This window comes from Dermacentor variabilis, chromosome 8 (genome assembly GCF_050947875.1).
Source record: "Dermacentor variabilis isolate Ectoservices chromosome 8, ASM5094787v1, whole genome shotgun sequence".
NCBI lineage: Eukaryota > Metazoa > Arthropoda > Arachnida > Ixodida > Ixodidae > Dermacentor > Dermacentor variabilis.
The window spans coordinates 107,816,009-107,831,620 of NC_134575.1; the positions used below are offsets into that span (position 1 = coordinate 107,816,009).

A 15,612-nucleotide genomic window follows, 5' to 3' on the forward strand; every position below is an offset into this window, starting at 1 on the left:
TCGTAGTCGCGGAAGTTGTTCTGCCACCTTTTTTTTTTTTTTTTCTAGCATGAAAATGCGCTTCTGGGTTCTCGCGCAACAGCTGTTGTAGCCAGCGCCACCACAAAACTGAGTAACTCCGCAAGAAGCCGCGAAGCGGCGCCACCGTTTTCAAAACAAACGGTGACGTTGCGCGTGGGGTGATTTCTCGCGTCGTCCCCTCGCGCTCGCTCCACGATAGCTGTGCAACCTTCTCTCGCACTCTCGGTAGGCGGTGGGCGCGTGCTTCTCTGCTTGCTGTATTCCTTTTGCTTGGCGCCGCCAACAGCATTTTCGACGACGCTTGCTTTTCATTTATTTCTTTCGGGGAAGGGGGAAACGAACCGGCAGCAGGCCATCGCCGTTGAACGCGCTCGTCCAAGGTCCTCGTCCGGCCGACGGCGAACGTGACACACTGCACAAGGCACGCGCTCGCTCGAGTAGAGAGACAACAGACGCGACGATCAAGCAACCCCCCTACAAAAGACCAGTGCTGCAGCTTCTGTGTCGACCCGACTTTCGACAACTAGACTGCGGTGCTAGCTCGCGCTCGGTCCACCTCGAGCGTTCGCCCACGACTCCGACGCTTTTCGTTTCTCCTTTCGGATCACCGTCTCATCCGAATCCTGCTTTTCCCGCCTCGCTGGACTGCGTCGCCTAGCAGCTGCTCTTCGACCGAAGCCCGCAGTACTACGTGCGAGTCCGGGCGTCGATTATGTCGGCGACTCCGCCGCATCAGCCGCCGGCCGCTGCCAACGATGACTCGCTGAACGGTAAGTAAACAAAGCGGAGACGCTTCCTCGCTCGTTTTCTCATCGACGCGGCTCGTCGGGGACGGAAAAAAATGTGCGCGAGTTGACGCCGTAGCGCTATCACGCGCGCGCCTTTTGGCACCGTTGTGTTCGCGACCAGTTTCGTTGGTGATGGCTGCAGCGGCATCAGCATACATGGCGCTCGCTCAGCTGTGCGCGCGCCTCGACTCGCCCGCGCGAAATGTTCCTATCTCCTATTTCGCGGCCAAGACGCTGACGCAACTTTCGTCCTCGCGCCTTGGTTGTCGTGATTTGCTTTCGCAGCCGAGCGGCGACGGTTTCGCGCGCCACACTGCACGTATGATCAGCGTTTGCGCCAGTTCAGCTGCGATTCCTCGATGCACGCTACGCCTTCCGCGCAGTTTACGAGACAGGTCGTCGGCTTGAAAAGTACTACACGACGCGAGTGCGCCCGTTATGGTTTTCTCGTGTAGTTCGCGCTCGAGGAAGCGTCTTGGAACCGGCTGTTCCAGACGCGTGCGAGTAGCGACATTTGACGAATCGCGTCGTGCCGCCATCTGCGTTTGCTTTGCGGTGCTCCATTGTAGCCGCCTCTCGTTCATTTAATTAGCGCTGGCTGTCATAAGGCCACCGTCAAATCAACAGAACGAAATGCGCTCAGCTGGTCGGGCAGATGAGCTTCGCTGCGCCACGAAACGCGATCGCTTGGCTCTTTGCGTTTCTTTTTTTATTTGGTGCAGGTTTGTTTTTCTCAACTCGCGCGTTTTGTTTAGTCAGCTTCCCGCTCGCACGCGTACTCGCTTCCTGGTATTTTTTTAATTTTTTTAACTTGGCGGCTATGCGTACTGCACAGAAGAAAAACCTCGCGACCGAGTCCTCCCCACTCCTTTTCCATGCGACCCTGTGTATCCGCGAAGTTGTCGCGCCATTTGTGCAACCAATTATATGCAGCGAAGCAGTGAAGCAGACGACTCTATAAAACTGCTGCGACGCAGCGTGGGCTCGCGCTATCAGTTTCGCCTTTCTTGTTTTCGTTTCTCTTCCCCCTCGTGTTGATTGAACGTGACGTTCCGCCCTACGTGTTGCTATAGGTCGGTTCGCGCATGGGAGGCGCGGACGCGTTATTTGCGGCTTCGCGATTCTGCGTTGCGTGGTTGCTGTGCCGCGCTCGCGATATGCGTCTTCCTACTCGCTTGCATATGCTGCCAACGGAAGCTCGCAAGGGCAGCCGCGTACTTACTTTCGTTTTTTTTTATTTGCTTTTTTCAGTCTCGCCGAGTGTGAAATTTATCGAGAACCGGACGCTACCGCGCAGCCGGCTCTCTCGCGTCAACGGTATCATTCGTGTGCCTGCAAAACGATAGGAACGCTACGAAAACTGAATCAGAGGATGGTGTGATTGGTCGCATCTCAACACGGGCGTTTCTTGCCGATCGCCGAGCAGACGGTTCGCGTTTAGGAATATATTGAGGCGCTTTTACTGTGCTATAGGCCAGCCTGTTTTCCCTCCTGAGCCAGCGTTGCTACGCTAGTTAAATGCTGTAAATGTGTCTCTGTGAATAACGTGTATTGTGGAACTAAAATAACAGTAATAAAATACCAACTCAGGTACTCAATTATTATTATTATTATTATTATTATTATTATTATTATTATTATTATTATTATTATTATTATTATTATTATCATTATTATTATTTCAGAATACTGCAGGCCATTGCTTGGCCCAAGCAGGAATGAATTTACATTGTTACATAACCAAGAGAATAAAATTTATACAATATTAGCAGCACACATATATCAAAAGAATAACGGGAAGAATTTACGGGACAAAAGGTACTTTAATGTGTAAATTTTTATACTGCTTGTGCTGCAAGAACTTTGTTCGTTTCACTGCAGTATACCGATCATCTCCGTTCTTATGTTAATGATGAATCGCCCTTTACATATTAGTGTACCATAGTACTCGAAATCCAGTTTCGCAGCAGCGGAGCTTGCCTGCAGCACAATATACCGGTGTGAACGTAATGTGTCGTGGTATCGCATGGTGTAGTAACTCTGTGAGCGAAATAGCTGTACGTGCGTGACGCTGAGCGCGGCCCATACTTTCTGCGACCGATGTTCATTCTCTCTTTTTTTTAACGCGAACTGCTTGTTAAAGGGACACTAAAGGTTACCAGAAAGTCAAGTTAAAGTGGTAGAGCAATGTTCTAGAACGTCTAAGGCGTCAATATAATCGCGAACAGCGCTTTAGTAACCGAGAAATTGAGGTAAATGCATGACACTATTTGAGACCCCCCAGCGACATTCCGGTACTAGCCCGATGACGAAAGCACTCCTCATAATTTGTGTTACTAATACTCAACTACTCGTATTAAAAATATCATTTCATTCGATTATAAGAGGGAAGAAAATGCTACTTGACTACGTCTATTCGATTCTAAGAAAAAATAACATTTTGACGTTACCCTTCAGTAGTATGGGTGGTCGAAAGGTTTCGTTTTCGCTCGACTCTGCGCCGCGCACGCTTTGGAGTTTCAGTAGTTTCGTTATCGCGTCGTGCTGTGCTGGTTCTGCTGGCTCGCGAAACTTTCATTTGGAAGATGCAGCGAGAATGCCACGTCCATGTGACGTCGTGGGAAGCCCTCGTTGCTTTCCCGCTCCTGAGAGCCGGTGTCGAGGCCGCCGTCGTAGTATGCAACGACGCCGGCAGCGCGAGCCCTCAGCAGCAGATCGCGCTCGTCAGTGCTCAAATCGCTGAAGTTGAGCCCAGCATCGCGAGCCAATCTGTTGATGTCAGGGTCCATTGCAACGAGCGTCGAAGTTTGCGTCATAGAATGAAGTACCAGCTTATGGTCGCGCGCTTATCCTTCCGCTAGCCACCATACTCCCGCTTTCGCTCTGCTGTCGGCTCTGTCTTAATTGGCTCTGTTTCTGGCCGCGCGTTTGCGTTTTGCGCGGAAAAGCCGTAGCGCCGTCTGCGGACGCCGTTTTATTCACCGACGGCGCAACGTCACTATGAGACCATGATGTCAGTACTCCTCGATCGGAGGGCGGGCGATTTGAACTGCGCTAGAGGTACGCGGACTCTTCAGAACGCATTTTCTCTTAAAATAAGTCTACTTGGCACGAAACAAGCGTTTCGAGGTTTCTGGGATGGTATTTCAACAGTCCACGTTGAATTAATAGTAACCTTTAGTGTCCGTTTAAGGGGAAGGCGGAGGGCGTTAGATATTATCGACAGCAACCAGGGCATTGTGTTCGTGAAGGCTGTCTCAAGCGACGATATTCGAACGCAAACTGCAGTAAAAAAAAAAAAATAGTTGCACGAATATCGCGGCAACTCGCAAATATTCGTATTAACCGAAATTTGTGTTAAGGGTAATAAATAACAGTTACAGCACCAAAGTTAGGGCAAAACAGTTTGTTTATGGCCGGGGCGGCGCCACGATCTTTTCCTTTTGGGGAAGCGGGGGGTGTAGATATGGGAGAGGTACGCTCTATATGAACTATAAGGCCAGTTTTGTCGCGCCCTTGGGGTGTGACGGGGGTTCAGGTTTTAAAATTTGGGGTCAACCAAAGCCTTCGGAAACTCCTACGCTCACTGTGATTCGAAGCACGGCGAAAATCGTCATTTTAGGGAATCTTGGTTGTTTTTTTTATCTGCTAACACTATGGATCTGATAATTTTTCTTTTACTTCGGTGGACACGCGTCGCAAGGCACATGAGACGTAAGGTCGCAGCGGGAGACTCCGGAATAATTTTGACCTTCTGCGTGTTTTTTTTTTAACGTACGTGCACCTAAATCTTAAGTATCCCCCTCCCCCCCATCGAAATGCGGCCGTCATCGAACCGGCGACCTCGAGCTCTGCATCACAATGCCGAAAGCTACCGCGGCCGAAGACGACTTCATTACGAAGTGGGCCGGTATACAGGATACGTGCTGCGTTTCCGTATTCCTTCCGCCGACGCTCATCTTTCACGGCGGCGTTTGCTAACCAGAATAGCCGTTGGGGAGGTGCCATCATTAGAGAGTTTTAGAATAGGGGCCCCAAACGTTTTGGGGTCCCAAAGATATAGCGTCGAAGCCACTGCGCATGCGCACGACGCAAACTGCGTTTGGGTTTTGCGTTGGGAACGCTTTTTCACCGATTAGCGGGAGCCGAAATAGCGGCCCCAAAAGCTTTGCGTCGGCAAACATGGCGGCACCCATCAAAGCGACGACTCTAACCTAGGACAAAACTGGGTTCGATTCGCGGTAACGCGTGAAGTTCGCAAGCTAGGAGAAGTGACTGCGGTTATCGCTTTCTCACAACTAGCTGGTGTTATGAAGATTGACTCATTAGACGCCGCTGATTTTGAATTCGATTGTGGATTTTATGGCTCGTAGGCCTAACACGCCTAAGCTTGGCTGGTGAAGGCTAGTAAAGTTGGTTTGCTCAAAACTAAGCGCAACTAATTGTTTGCTGCTTACAGAATAACCTCTAAATTGTAATTAAACGCGAATACTCGCAAGTCAAAATTATTATTCCTATCATAAAATGGTATATTTTATTTAATTATTTCTAATAGATTTTTTGACGCCGTATAGTGGCGCTGTCAGTGCAAGACGCTATCCGCAAACGCAAAGCCCTATTCTAAAATTCTTCAGTCCTACGTGCCCCAACGCTAACACCCGCAAAGCTGTTTGGGGCCCCAAGCTATTGTGGCTCCTATTCTAAAACTCTCTATTAGGAAGGCCGTACAACCGTATCGGTGGGAAAGAATCTAATAACTTTCGAGAGCGTCTGCTAGTCTTGCAAATAAATGGTTGCGGTATACGTACGGTTCACCATTTGCGAAAGCTTGCAGCAAAAGAACCCACCGTTGTGGTGGAAACTGGCGACAGGTGGGATTCCTCGCATCGACAGTGCACAAAAGATACATTTCGTTCGTGTGGTCGCGGCAAGTGGTTGCGACTAGCTCTTTTTTGCCCGGTGAGGTGGTGAGACGTGTGGTGCGGGAGGATATCGGAAAAGGGAAGGACAGCGTGCCTAGCCAATCGGATCCTTTCGCTTCCTTTCCCACCATTTCGGGCGCGCGCGCGCCGTTTTTTAACGCGATAGCGTTAAGGAGCTCGTGTCGCAGAAAAGCCGGTGTCGTCGGCGTCGGTGTCGGCGTCGGCGTCCGCGGCGTTGGCCGTGAGCGATAAATCACGGCAGGCACTTCATAAATAAAAAGCAACTTCCAAGATGGGCTGGGTGGGAACCGAACCAGGGTCTCCGGAGTGTGAGACGGAGACGTTACCACTGAGCCACGGGTTCGATGCTTCAAAGCGGTACAAAAGCGCCTCTAGTGAACGCGGTGTTGCCTCAGAAACGAGCTGTTTCTAAGGCTCAGGCGTGCGTCGCTTGCTCAGGCGCACATTTCGTTGTCGCGCCGAACGCTGCGTTGCTCGACGCTCACCGCGTCCGATGCGGGGGCGCGTAGTCGCTGCGCCGTAGCCCATTGTCTTACACCCCTTGGCGGGTCGACGGGAACGCTGTCGCGTTCCACTCTTGAAGGCGAAGCTTAAGCGTCCTCCAATTTTTTTTCTTTTTTTTTTCTTTTACGGTCTACCGGCTCCTACGTGATGCTACACAGCTGTGACGTTTGCACATCGGGTAAAGGCAAGTAGGTGTTTTATAGTTACACTGGGCTTTTATTAATGCTTAGGTGTGTTCCGCGCACACAGTGCACATTATACTATGTGTACGTACGTCTCTCGGTTTTCGCGGCACCTGTTGTGCGAGAGAGAGAGAAATATTTAACTGAGTGACAAGTGCCTCTAGACAATGTGTGTAAGAATGGGAGTTATAGACCGATTTACAACGTTTCTCGCTCTTTGGGGGTGCAAACTATTGTACAGTGTAGCCGGCTACTTCACGATGGCGAAAGGGTGTTGGGGAACAACGTGTTGTGAGCGCCATAACTATAGCTTATCGTGAATAACGTTTGCGTGTATGTACGTAAACACTTTCGATCCTGGCGCGTTGTAGCCTTAGTAGCGCTGCCTTCGTCGTTATCGCCGGCGGCGTTGGGCCCCGGAACGTCAACCGGGGGGGTGGGGGGGGGGGTATTCTGCACGAGTCCAACTAGCGGACTGTCCATTTCGGCCGCTGCTGATTGGATGCAGCTGTACGAGAGAGGAGGAGACGAGCGGCTCTGTAGCCAATCAGCTCCCTGCTCTAGTGGCCACAAAGGCTTCCCTCGCGCGGCGCTGCACGCAACTACCTCCCCCCCCCTCCCCCCGTCATTTTTTTTTTTCCGCGCGTTTGCCTTGCGTCGAGCAAAATCCTTGAAGGAACCAAAATAAAGTTTCTCTCTCTCTCTCTCTCTCTCTCTTGCGTCGAAATCATTCGGGGTCGGTAGCGAGCTTATCGCATAGTCTCGAGTACCGATACCACTATAGCTTCCAGGTCTGTTGTTTACCATTTCTTATCCTAACTTCTCCTCGTCACTCCCCATTTATTTATTTATTTATTAACCAGTTACCCGCTATTACGCTTGGACCAGGTGTCCCTTTAGGAAGGATCCAGTCGTGTAATGTAACGACTATGGCTCTGTAGCCAGCCCTGCCTATCGGAAAGCCATATGCGGCGTTTTGCTGCTATAGTTGTCGTGGAAGCGACACAATCAATTTATCCTCAGGCACCTCACCGGAAGCGGCGCAGGGGTTGCGCCCTTTTCGTGTATTTTTTGAGAAGTGTGTCTCTTTCTGTAACGCTCGAACGGTCTCTGGAGTAAATAAGCGGAACGGAACACAGCCTCCGAGATCGGCCGGTGCGCGCGAACCTTTCCCGCGCTCCGACCCATTTCGCAGGCCCTGAGTGAAACGAAATCGCGGAGACGCACAGCCGTGGAGAAAGGGAATAAACTAGGAGGGAAGCGTCGCGCGATTCCGCTAGCTTCGATAAGCCAGCCTCCTCTGTCACTACCCCTGCCACTCTCCGGGCCTTGTGCGCGGTGCCTTTTGGTTAGAGTGATCTCGGTTGGGATTCGGCCCACGTGGTTGCCGTTCGAGATTGTTTGGTACGCGGTAACATTTAGCGTCGCCTGCGGTAACAGCCATGGATGCACGTAGGGGGCATCGGGTGATCGGGCGCGTGTCGTTGTTTGCCTCAAATGCGTTGCCTCGAAGATCGGGGCCGCCTGACCCATGGCGACAGAATTTTGAAAGCGTCGCTCGCGATTACCACCGCGGTTAGTAGAGTTGTCCGCGCTCCCGCCTCGAAGGCCGTGAAGAATTTCCGAGCGTGGTCTATTGTTTCGTCAAATCAGCTCTTGTGCACCTTAAACTGCGGTGCGCATTAGCTTGCTAATTTTTGTCCCGCTGTGTTGCACCTATTTTAGGAAGATACGAAACGTATTGGGGGATAACTTTTTGTCGCATTTTCGTTTAGTAAAATGTTCTGCTGTGCGTCTTTAGTTGCGAGAGAAATAAACAGCATTGGCTCTAAGTGCCGAAGTCCTCGCCTAGCCTTCAGATTTACGTGAACTATTTTGTAAGACTGTGTGGTGTGACGTCGTTACGCTGTTGAGACGCGCCCGTTGAGTTCTCGCCGGCCTGAGAAGCCGAAGACTTTGAGCAAAACGACCGCGTCGACTGGGAGTCCTCTACTTTACAACAGCTCACCAGTCCATCATTAGCCACAAGAAGGGGGTATTTTTTTTTTCCAATGGGATCGAAAGCAATTGGTGGGTGCATCGTCTTCACATGTTTTCGGGGGTGAAGTGCACGATTTAGAAGAGGGTCCCCAAACGCGGTGAACCGTCGTCGGAAGGTCGTGACGGTCGGCTGCACACATTTGCATGGCGAAAGGTTTCCTCGTTTGCCTGAAAACGCCCCGAAACACTACCACTCGTCCTTGAGGTGTTCCTCTGGTTGTCGGGCACCATGCCGGTTATACCCGACGCCTTTGTTCGCTACACAGCGCCTGCCTGCTGCAAGCGGCGAGCCGATTCTACCTAACGTGCGGTGGTTCGGTGCGCTACCCGTCTGACATGACGGAGGCTGGACTGCGTCGCACGCTTTTACTTTCACTAACCTCGGCGTTTGTCGTGCCGACCGTGTGCGCCTGTTCCGCAGCCCCCTTGCACCAGATGCAACCAAAGCGAGCCGACTAGAATGTACCACTTGTCTATCTTGTCACTAGGGCCTACTTCTCCTTCGTATATTTTTTTAACGCCTCGGCTTCGAGATTGTCACCTGACGCGCTCCGTCCTCGTCTTTCCCTTCCTCCATGCGCAAAGCACGCTTGCGGAGCCCTTTCCACACCGCGTTGACAGAGCTGAACGGTGACTAGTGGGTCCCGGTCTCGCCGCCGACTCGGCTCCGGGACGTCGTCATTTCTCTTCCGGATCGCGCGTTGTGTGTACTATTTATATCGTCCGTGGGCCTCTCCTCGACCCGTGCTTGACGACGCAGGCGTCAGGAAGTGTGCGTGTGTGCGTGTTCGGAAGGGGGTTGGGGGACACGTGGAAGTGGGCCTACTTGAGTGACCGACTGTTGCGACTACGTTCGCGCGTGGACCCGCTGCTCTATCGAGACGCTGCCACCCTTGTCGTCAAGTGGGAGTGCTGCTGGGAGAAGGATATATAGTGGGAGCAGAGGATGGGACTGATGCGCGAGGGCTAGTCCTGTTCTGCGCCTTCTACGCGTTAGAGAGAAGAGAGAGAGCGGCATCCGAAGAAGGCACTCGGTCGCGCTGAGCTCGTCGTCGTCCATCATCGGCACGGAAGGCGTCGCCGACTGCTCTCTCCGCGATGACGGATGCCGCGTCGTGCCCGGCGGGTTGACGGCGCCCAGTGCATTCCTCACGCGCGGCTCGTGTGTATTGCACGAACGCGTCGCGGATCGAGCTCATGTAGGGCGAAAGCGTTCGGTGCATTAGGTAGGGGACCGGTCATATCCCACGCAGCTCGCTGCGGACGTTTACCCGCGCCGGACGGCGCAATGACGAGCGTCGAGGGTGCAGCACGGTTGTGTGTGATATATACTGTGCTATTGTAATAGCTTTGTCGGTCATTTAAGGGGGGCGACATGGATCAGATTCTGTGGGTATAGTTGCATGTTAGTCGCATGATGTTGGTCATTGTGCAATGAAGTGCAGCCAATGCTGGCAGTTCTCGTAGTGGGGGAGGGGGGGGGGCAGCGATATTCAAGAACACTCGCTTACAGCGCAGGTTAAAGAACCCCGGATTGTCAAGGCTAAGCTGGAGTTACCCGCTATACATAGTATGTATGCACGTACGTCATCCAAGGATACTCCGCGACTTCAGGTTTACGGCGGCGCCATGTTGGGGGACCTATAAGCCTATGCGCGCGCCTGTTGATAAGGTTCCCCAAGATGGCGCAAGGTAGCGGAAGCAGACGACAGCAGCAAATGTGACGTCACGTGCATACTATGTATACAGTGTGCCTCATGATGAGATCGCCGTTATGGCACGTAAAACCGCGAAACTAGATTTGTTTTTCGGTGCTGGCAGGTTAATAAAGGCAAAGGAGATCGCAGATGGCATCGTTAATTCCGTAGAGGCCATTGAACATACTCTGGTGTCGCCAACGCATGTATCACTAACGCATCAGCAGACCTTAGTAGGTGGCGCCATTACTCACTCAAAACGACCATTGGCTCCGTGTAACATGCTGCTTGGCTGGTCTGTATCCGCCGTTCATTGTGCGCAAAAGCAATATTTTGGATGGAAGGCTGCGGCTCCTGCTAGTTCTGGCGTTTTCGATCTAAAGTGTACCAATGGGATCATTACTTAACTAATCATTTTTGCCTGCAGTATGGTTAAGTTGCAGATGACCGTTGTCAAGAAGCCGGTACCTTTAACGATGAGCTGCTGGCGCTCCGTGTGAGCGACGTATGTTTCGGTGCGTGCCAGCAGCAGCAGCAGCAGCATCATTGCCCGTCTGTCACACGTTCGAGTGTGTGCGCGGCGCCAGTTTTCCGACCAGGGTTCTGGGCGTTCGACAGCTCCGAACGAAACGCATTGCAGCGTTCGCGCCGACTTCTTCGGGGGGGGGGGGGGGTGAACACGTCCGATAAGCGTACTCTTTGTTCGGTCGAACAGTGCCCACGTGATTGCCCGCCCAGAAGTCCGGTGCAGCGGTGAGACTGCACTTACGGTACCCCGCGGCAGTGTATTGCCGATGCACGTGTCGCCAAGACGAAGAAGGAAAGAACAAGAGTGATAAAAAGAAAGAAAGAAGTTAAAAGGTCAGGGACGTGCGCGGACGACCAAACGTAGTCCTTTAACTCCTCGACCGGTTGCCGGCCACCTGTGTTCGAACAGCGAAGTAACGTGCACTGCGGTGCAGCCGACGGCTTGGGACGCGCGCAGTTGAACGAGTCTTCCGAACCACGGAGGCGCAAAAATATTGACTTTTCATCCGCGTCGCAGCGGAAGGCTGCGCCCGGGACGATCGCAGATGTTTCTTGGGGGATATGAGAAGGGGGCGGGCGGGGGGGCGTTGAACTGACATCTGCCTTCCGGTGTCGGGAGTCCTTGAACTATGGCGTAAACAAAGTCGGAGGCGTCCGTTGGCTTCGTGCTTGGTGGTCTCCAAACGAATTTCAAGGGTTAAAAAAAAAAAAACTTTCCCATATATATTTACAGTAATAAACGGGTTGACACTAAAGCTTACGAGACAGTGATAACGTAAAAGAAACGAAACAATTTATTTGCAACATGTATATAAAGAAAGGAACATTTGTTTTAAACGAGGGAAGCGCCCGCAGTGGTTGTCGCTGTAAGAAACAAAGCTGTAACGGCCCGATATTGTGTATCCGTAGCTACAACGTATAAACGCAGGCTGCGTGACATCGCTCGCTCGCCGTGTACGTTGCTAGCTTTGCTCCCGGCCGTAGAAGAAGGGGTTGGGCTTTCCAAAAAAGTCCCTCCTCCACCCAAGCAGCACCGCCGATTTTGAGTCGGCGGAACCTAAAGCGCGTCACAGAAAAAAAAACAAAAAAACAAGAAAGCGGTGCCGGCGCGTTCCTCGCGCTCGTGGGGGCCCACGTGCCCACGAGCACGCCTGCCTTCTCTCGTGCGAGATCGGTCGCGTTGCGTGCCTGTGCGTCGGGGAGGGGAATCACGCGTTTCGTGCGCCCTTTCGTCGCCTGCGCTGACAGCAGCGAAAGCAGAAAAAAAATTGTAGCCGCGAACGAGGCTTTGAGAGTCGTCGCGGGCAATTGATGAGGGAAGGAAGGGATAGACAGAACGAGGAGGTCGGGCGCTTGGCAACGCTCCTGCGCGCCACCAGCAGTTGGTGCGCTTCCCTCGAGCTTGCTTTGCCAAGTCCGGCTTATAAGAGACCGCTATCCTGTGGTGTGCAGTGTTTGTTGTCCCCTCGGAGGAGGAGTTCTGCCCTTCGCTCCCTCCTCTGCCACCCCTCCCCTCCACATCGATCTCGCGGCGGGAAACGGCGGGGCATGCGAAACCGCTCACTCCCTAGCCTGTGTAAAGGATTCCAGCGCTTTCCGTCTCTCTCTCTTCTCGATGCGCGTGTTTATTCAGGCTGTCTTGTTCAATTCGGTTCTCCGATTTTATTTCCGCAATTTATTCTTTCGTCCCCGTCTTCCCGTCTTGCCGCCACCTCTTCCCTGTCGTCTTGCTTTGTCGTGCACACACCTGCATTATGTAAAGCCTTCTTCCTCGTTTCACATTTATAATTTGTTTCTACGCTTGCTTTTCCCGCGGTTTGTTCTGCTTTAAGTGCACACCCCCCCCTCCTTTTTCTGTTTTGTTTCCCTCGCGTCTTGGCCATTTCTCTTTTCTGATTGTTCGCCTCGGCGCATTCGCTGAGCGTTCCTCTTCTTTTCGTGCGGGTGCGTGCGCGCGCGTTGTGCGCGATGCGTTGAAAAAGAAAGAAGGAGCCCCCCCCCCCCCCACCCCTTCGGCCTCGGGAGGGTCGTTGCCTGTGTTCCGCCGACGAGCGGCCGCATCAACTGCACGTGTTTGTGACGGCGCCGTGGCCCCTACTGCCGACGTGTTGAGAGGCGCGCTACGAGGGGTTTGAGGGGGAAGGGGGCAGTGGGGGGGGAGGCGCCGGACGAGCGTGGCGAATTAGCTCCGCAAGATGGCCGACGAGCAGCGAGAACCAGTGCGGAGGGTTGCCACGGCGTATGAAAAGAAAAAAAAGGAAAATAATTGAAGCCGCGTTGTAACGGCTCTCGGATAGGCTATGCGAGGCCTGGCAACATATATTAGACAGTTTTAGTATAGCGTACGCTATTCCATTGCGTACGCTAAAAAATAGCGGATCGTCACTGCGCATGCGCTGAACGCTAAACGAAATAGCGGGTATAGCGGGCGTACGCAACGCAAACGAGTTAGCGTTAGCGTTTTTGCGGGGTTTGCGGAGCTTGCGGGAAACATGGCGGCGGTCCGGGCTGCCCACTTCGAATTGAATTTGGCGTTGCTTCTGTAAAATACACTTCGTTCGTAGCAAATGACTGTGTAAACGGCTTTCGCTTAGTCTCAGGCCGCTTCGACGACAGAGTATTATGGATAACCTCGTGGTGTTTTCGAGATCGCTTCTCGTTTCGAACGAGTCGAAGCCTAACGAAAGAAGCGTTCGAGATGTCAGCGCCACCTGTCGCGAAAGGCGCGAAATAGCCGCAACGACGGCATATGGCCTCTGAGATCCGAAGATATCGCCGGCCAACTAAAATTGTAGAAAACGTGCGCTGCTTAGCGTACGCTATATTATAGCGTATAGCGTGCGCTATAGTTGCGGACGCTAAACTAAAACTGTCTATTGTAACTGCGCTCGGCGTTTCCTGTCGTCGTGCGTTTGCGCGAGGACGTCGACCCCGCCCCGTGCGCGTGGCGTGGGCGTCTTGGAGCGCCTTGTGCGGGTTCTCGAGCGCATTTTCGCGGGTCATCGTCGTCGCCTTCTTCATCGTGATCCTAATTTCTGAGTGTGGTTATATGGGGTCGAACCGAAGTGATTGGGAGCAGTACGCTTTCGCCATCTCACTTCTATGCAAGAAAGAGTATTAAAATTGCCGTGGAATTAACAAACAAGAATGATTGTAAAGAAGGGACACTTTAGCACGCGCAACACGTAAAACACTGAAGTGTACAACTGCAGGACGACCGCCTCTTCCAGCGGTCTCCACTTTACCTCTGTCTCGCTTCATCTGACTCCGTCATTAAACGCCTGCAAGTGTGCCAATTTAATCGCGCCACCTAGCGAGTTCTCTATACCGTTTTCGACTGCGTCTCCATCTCCTCGGCGCCCATTATTTTTTGCTCCCGTGGACAACCGCGCTCGTCTACTGTGTATGCATTGCGAGCGCCCTGCCCGGCTCTGCACGTCTTGCTCCTCCTAATGTCGACTAGAGTATCGGCTACTTCCGTTCGCTAGTCACCAATCGGTGCCGCTGTCGCCTTATCTTCTCGTCGGGCATGCGGAATGTAAACGCGACCCAACAATAAGATTTCGGCGCGCCATAAGGAACTTCACGTCACCTTCAGCAATAAGGGTTCAACTGGGTCTAGTTGGCAGGACGTGGTTCGTCCTTGTCGCTCTGCTGTCTTCGCTGCTGAAGCCGTGGCAATAAACCGAACGAGAACTGGAGACGTCGTCGTAATCTGCCCCCGGCCCTTTCCCTCGATGTCTTGGCCAAAACTGAAATTTTGGAAACTGAACCGACGACGTCTCGCGTGAGGGCCCGGCGTGCATAATGTTTCAACAACGCCTTTTCAACCCGTTTTCTTTCGGGTCGCGAGTCGATGATAACAGGGGCGCTATAACGTAAAACTATTCCAAACTGTCCTGTTCCAATTCTGCAATTAGCCCTCCGCGATTGGTCGGAATCTTTTTTTGGACCACCCCCACTTCACCTTTCTGTCACGCGACGTCACGAAAACTGCGATAGTTCCCCATCTGATATGACGTGTACAGACTGATTATGTATGATTTGTCCGAAAAAAAGAAAAAATAGCTATTTCTGATTCGACGCCTTTTCGCCGTTAGCCCCCGGCTGTTGGTCAAAAGTTTTCGGGCCCACTTCAACTGCCTGTCACGCGACTTTACAAAACCGCAAGAGCTCGCCGCGTCAAAGTGACGTGCATGCGTTAAAGATGCATTAATATGCCGAACCAAACTGAATTTTTTTCTGAATAGCCGCAGGATGGGCCCGTTCCGAAAGGAATAAAAGACGGCTGCCGCCGATCGCTCAGGCACTGGCTACTCGCACCTGCCGCAGATCATGGTTTTATTTGCATATAATAAAACCTCTTGCGTGGCCGTGTAACGTTTTCGAGCACTTTCAGCACGTTTACGACCTCGTTCTGCCAACTATTCTTTCGTGAGGATCCATTTTAGCGTCATTCCTAAGCTTCCGTTGCATGCAACCGCGATTTTCGACCAGCCGCCGCAAGCTAAGTAAGGGAAAGCGGACCAATCGCAGATGCCGGCACATCCTTTTTCATCCGGTTATGGACTTTCAGTGCGGTGTGTCGGCCCTATCTAATCCCTCTCCGCTTGAGCGTGCTCCTCGCCTCTTGTCAGGCAATTAGATAAGACAAGTCGCTGACTGTAGTTAATGTTATTCGTTTTCCAAGCAAACATCCTATAAACGAGGGGAGCGTTTGATTGGTTTGTTCAGACAACCCTGCGGGTGGCCGCCCGGTGCTTGCGTCGGCGGTTACGCAAATTTCACGTCAGGAGATTGGAATAAAAGATATTGGAATAGTTTTACGTTATAGGTCCCCAGGTGTGTAGCACAGTGCTGAGCGATTGAAACGCGAACTCGCCAGCGCGAGACTGGGGGCTCTATTTAT

At 52.3% G+C, this 15,612-nt stretch overlaps 1 protein-coding gene across 1 annotated transcript in view; it reads left to right on the forward strand.

Annotated features, from left to right (window-relative positions):
* The first annotated feature begins 210 nt into the window (after window positions 1-210).
* The window catches only part of BNIP3 (BCL2 interacting protein 3), a 106,967-nt gene continuing 91,565 nt past the window's right edge, over window positions 211-15,612 (forward strand). The window contains exon 1 of the mRNA XM_075702731.1: window positions 211-791. Within this exon, the coding sequence (XP_075558846.1) occupies window positions 734-791 (58 nt within the window). The 5' untranslated portion in view covers window positions 211-733. The remainder of the gene's footprint in view (window positions 792-15,612) is intronic.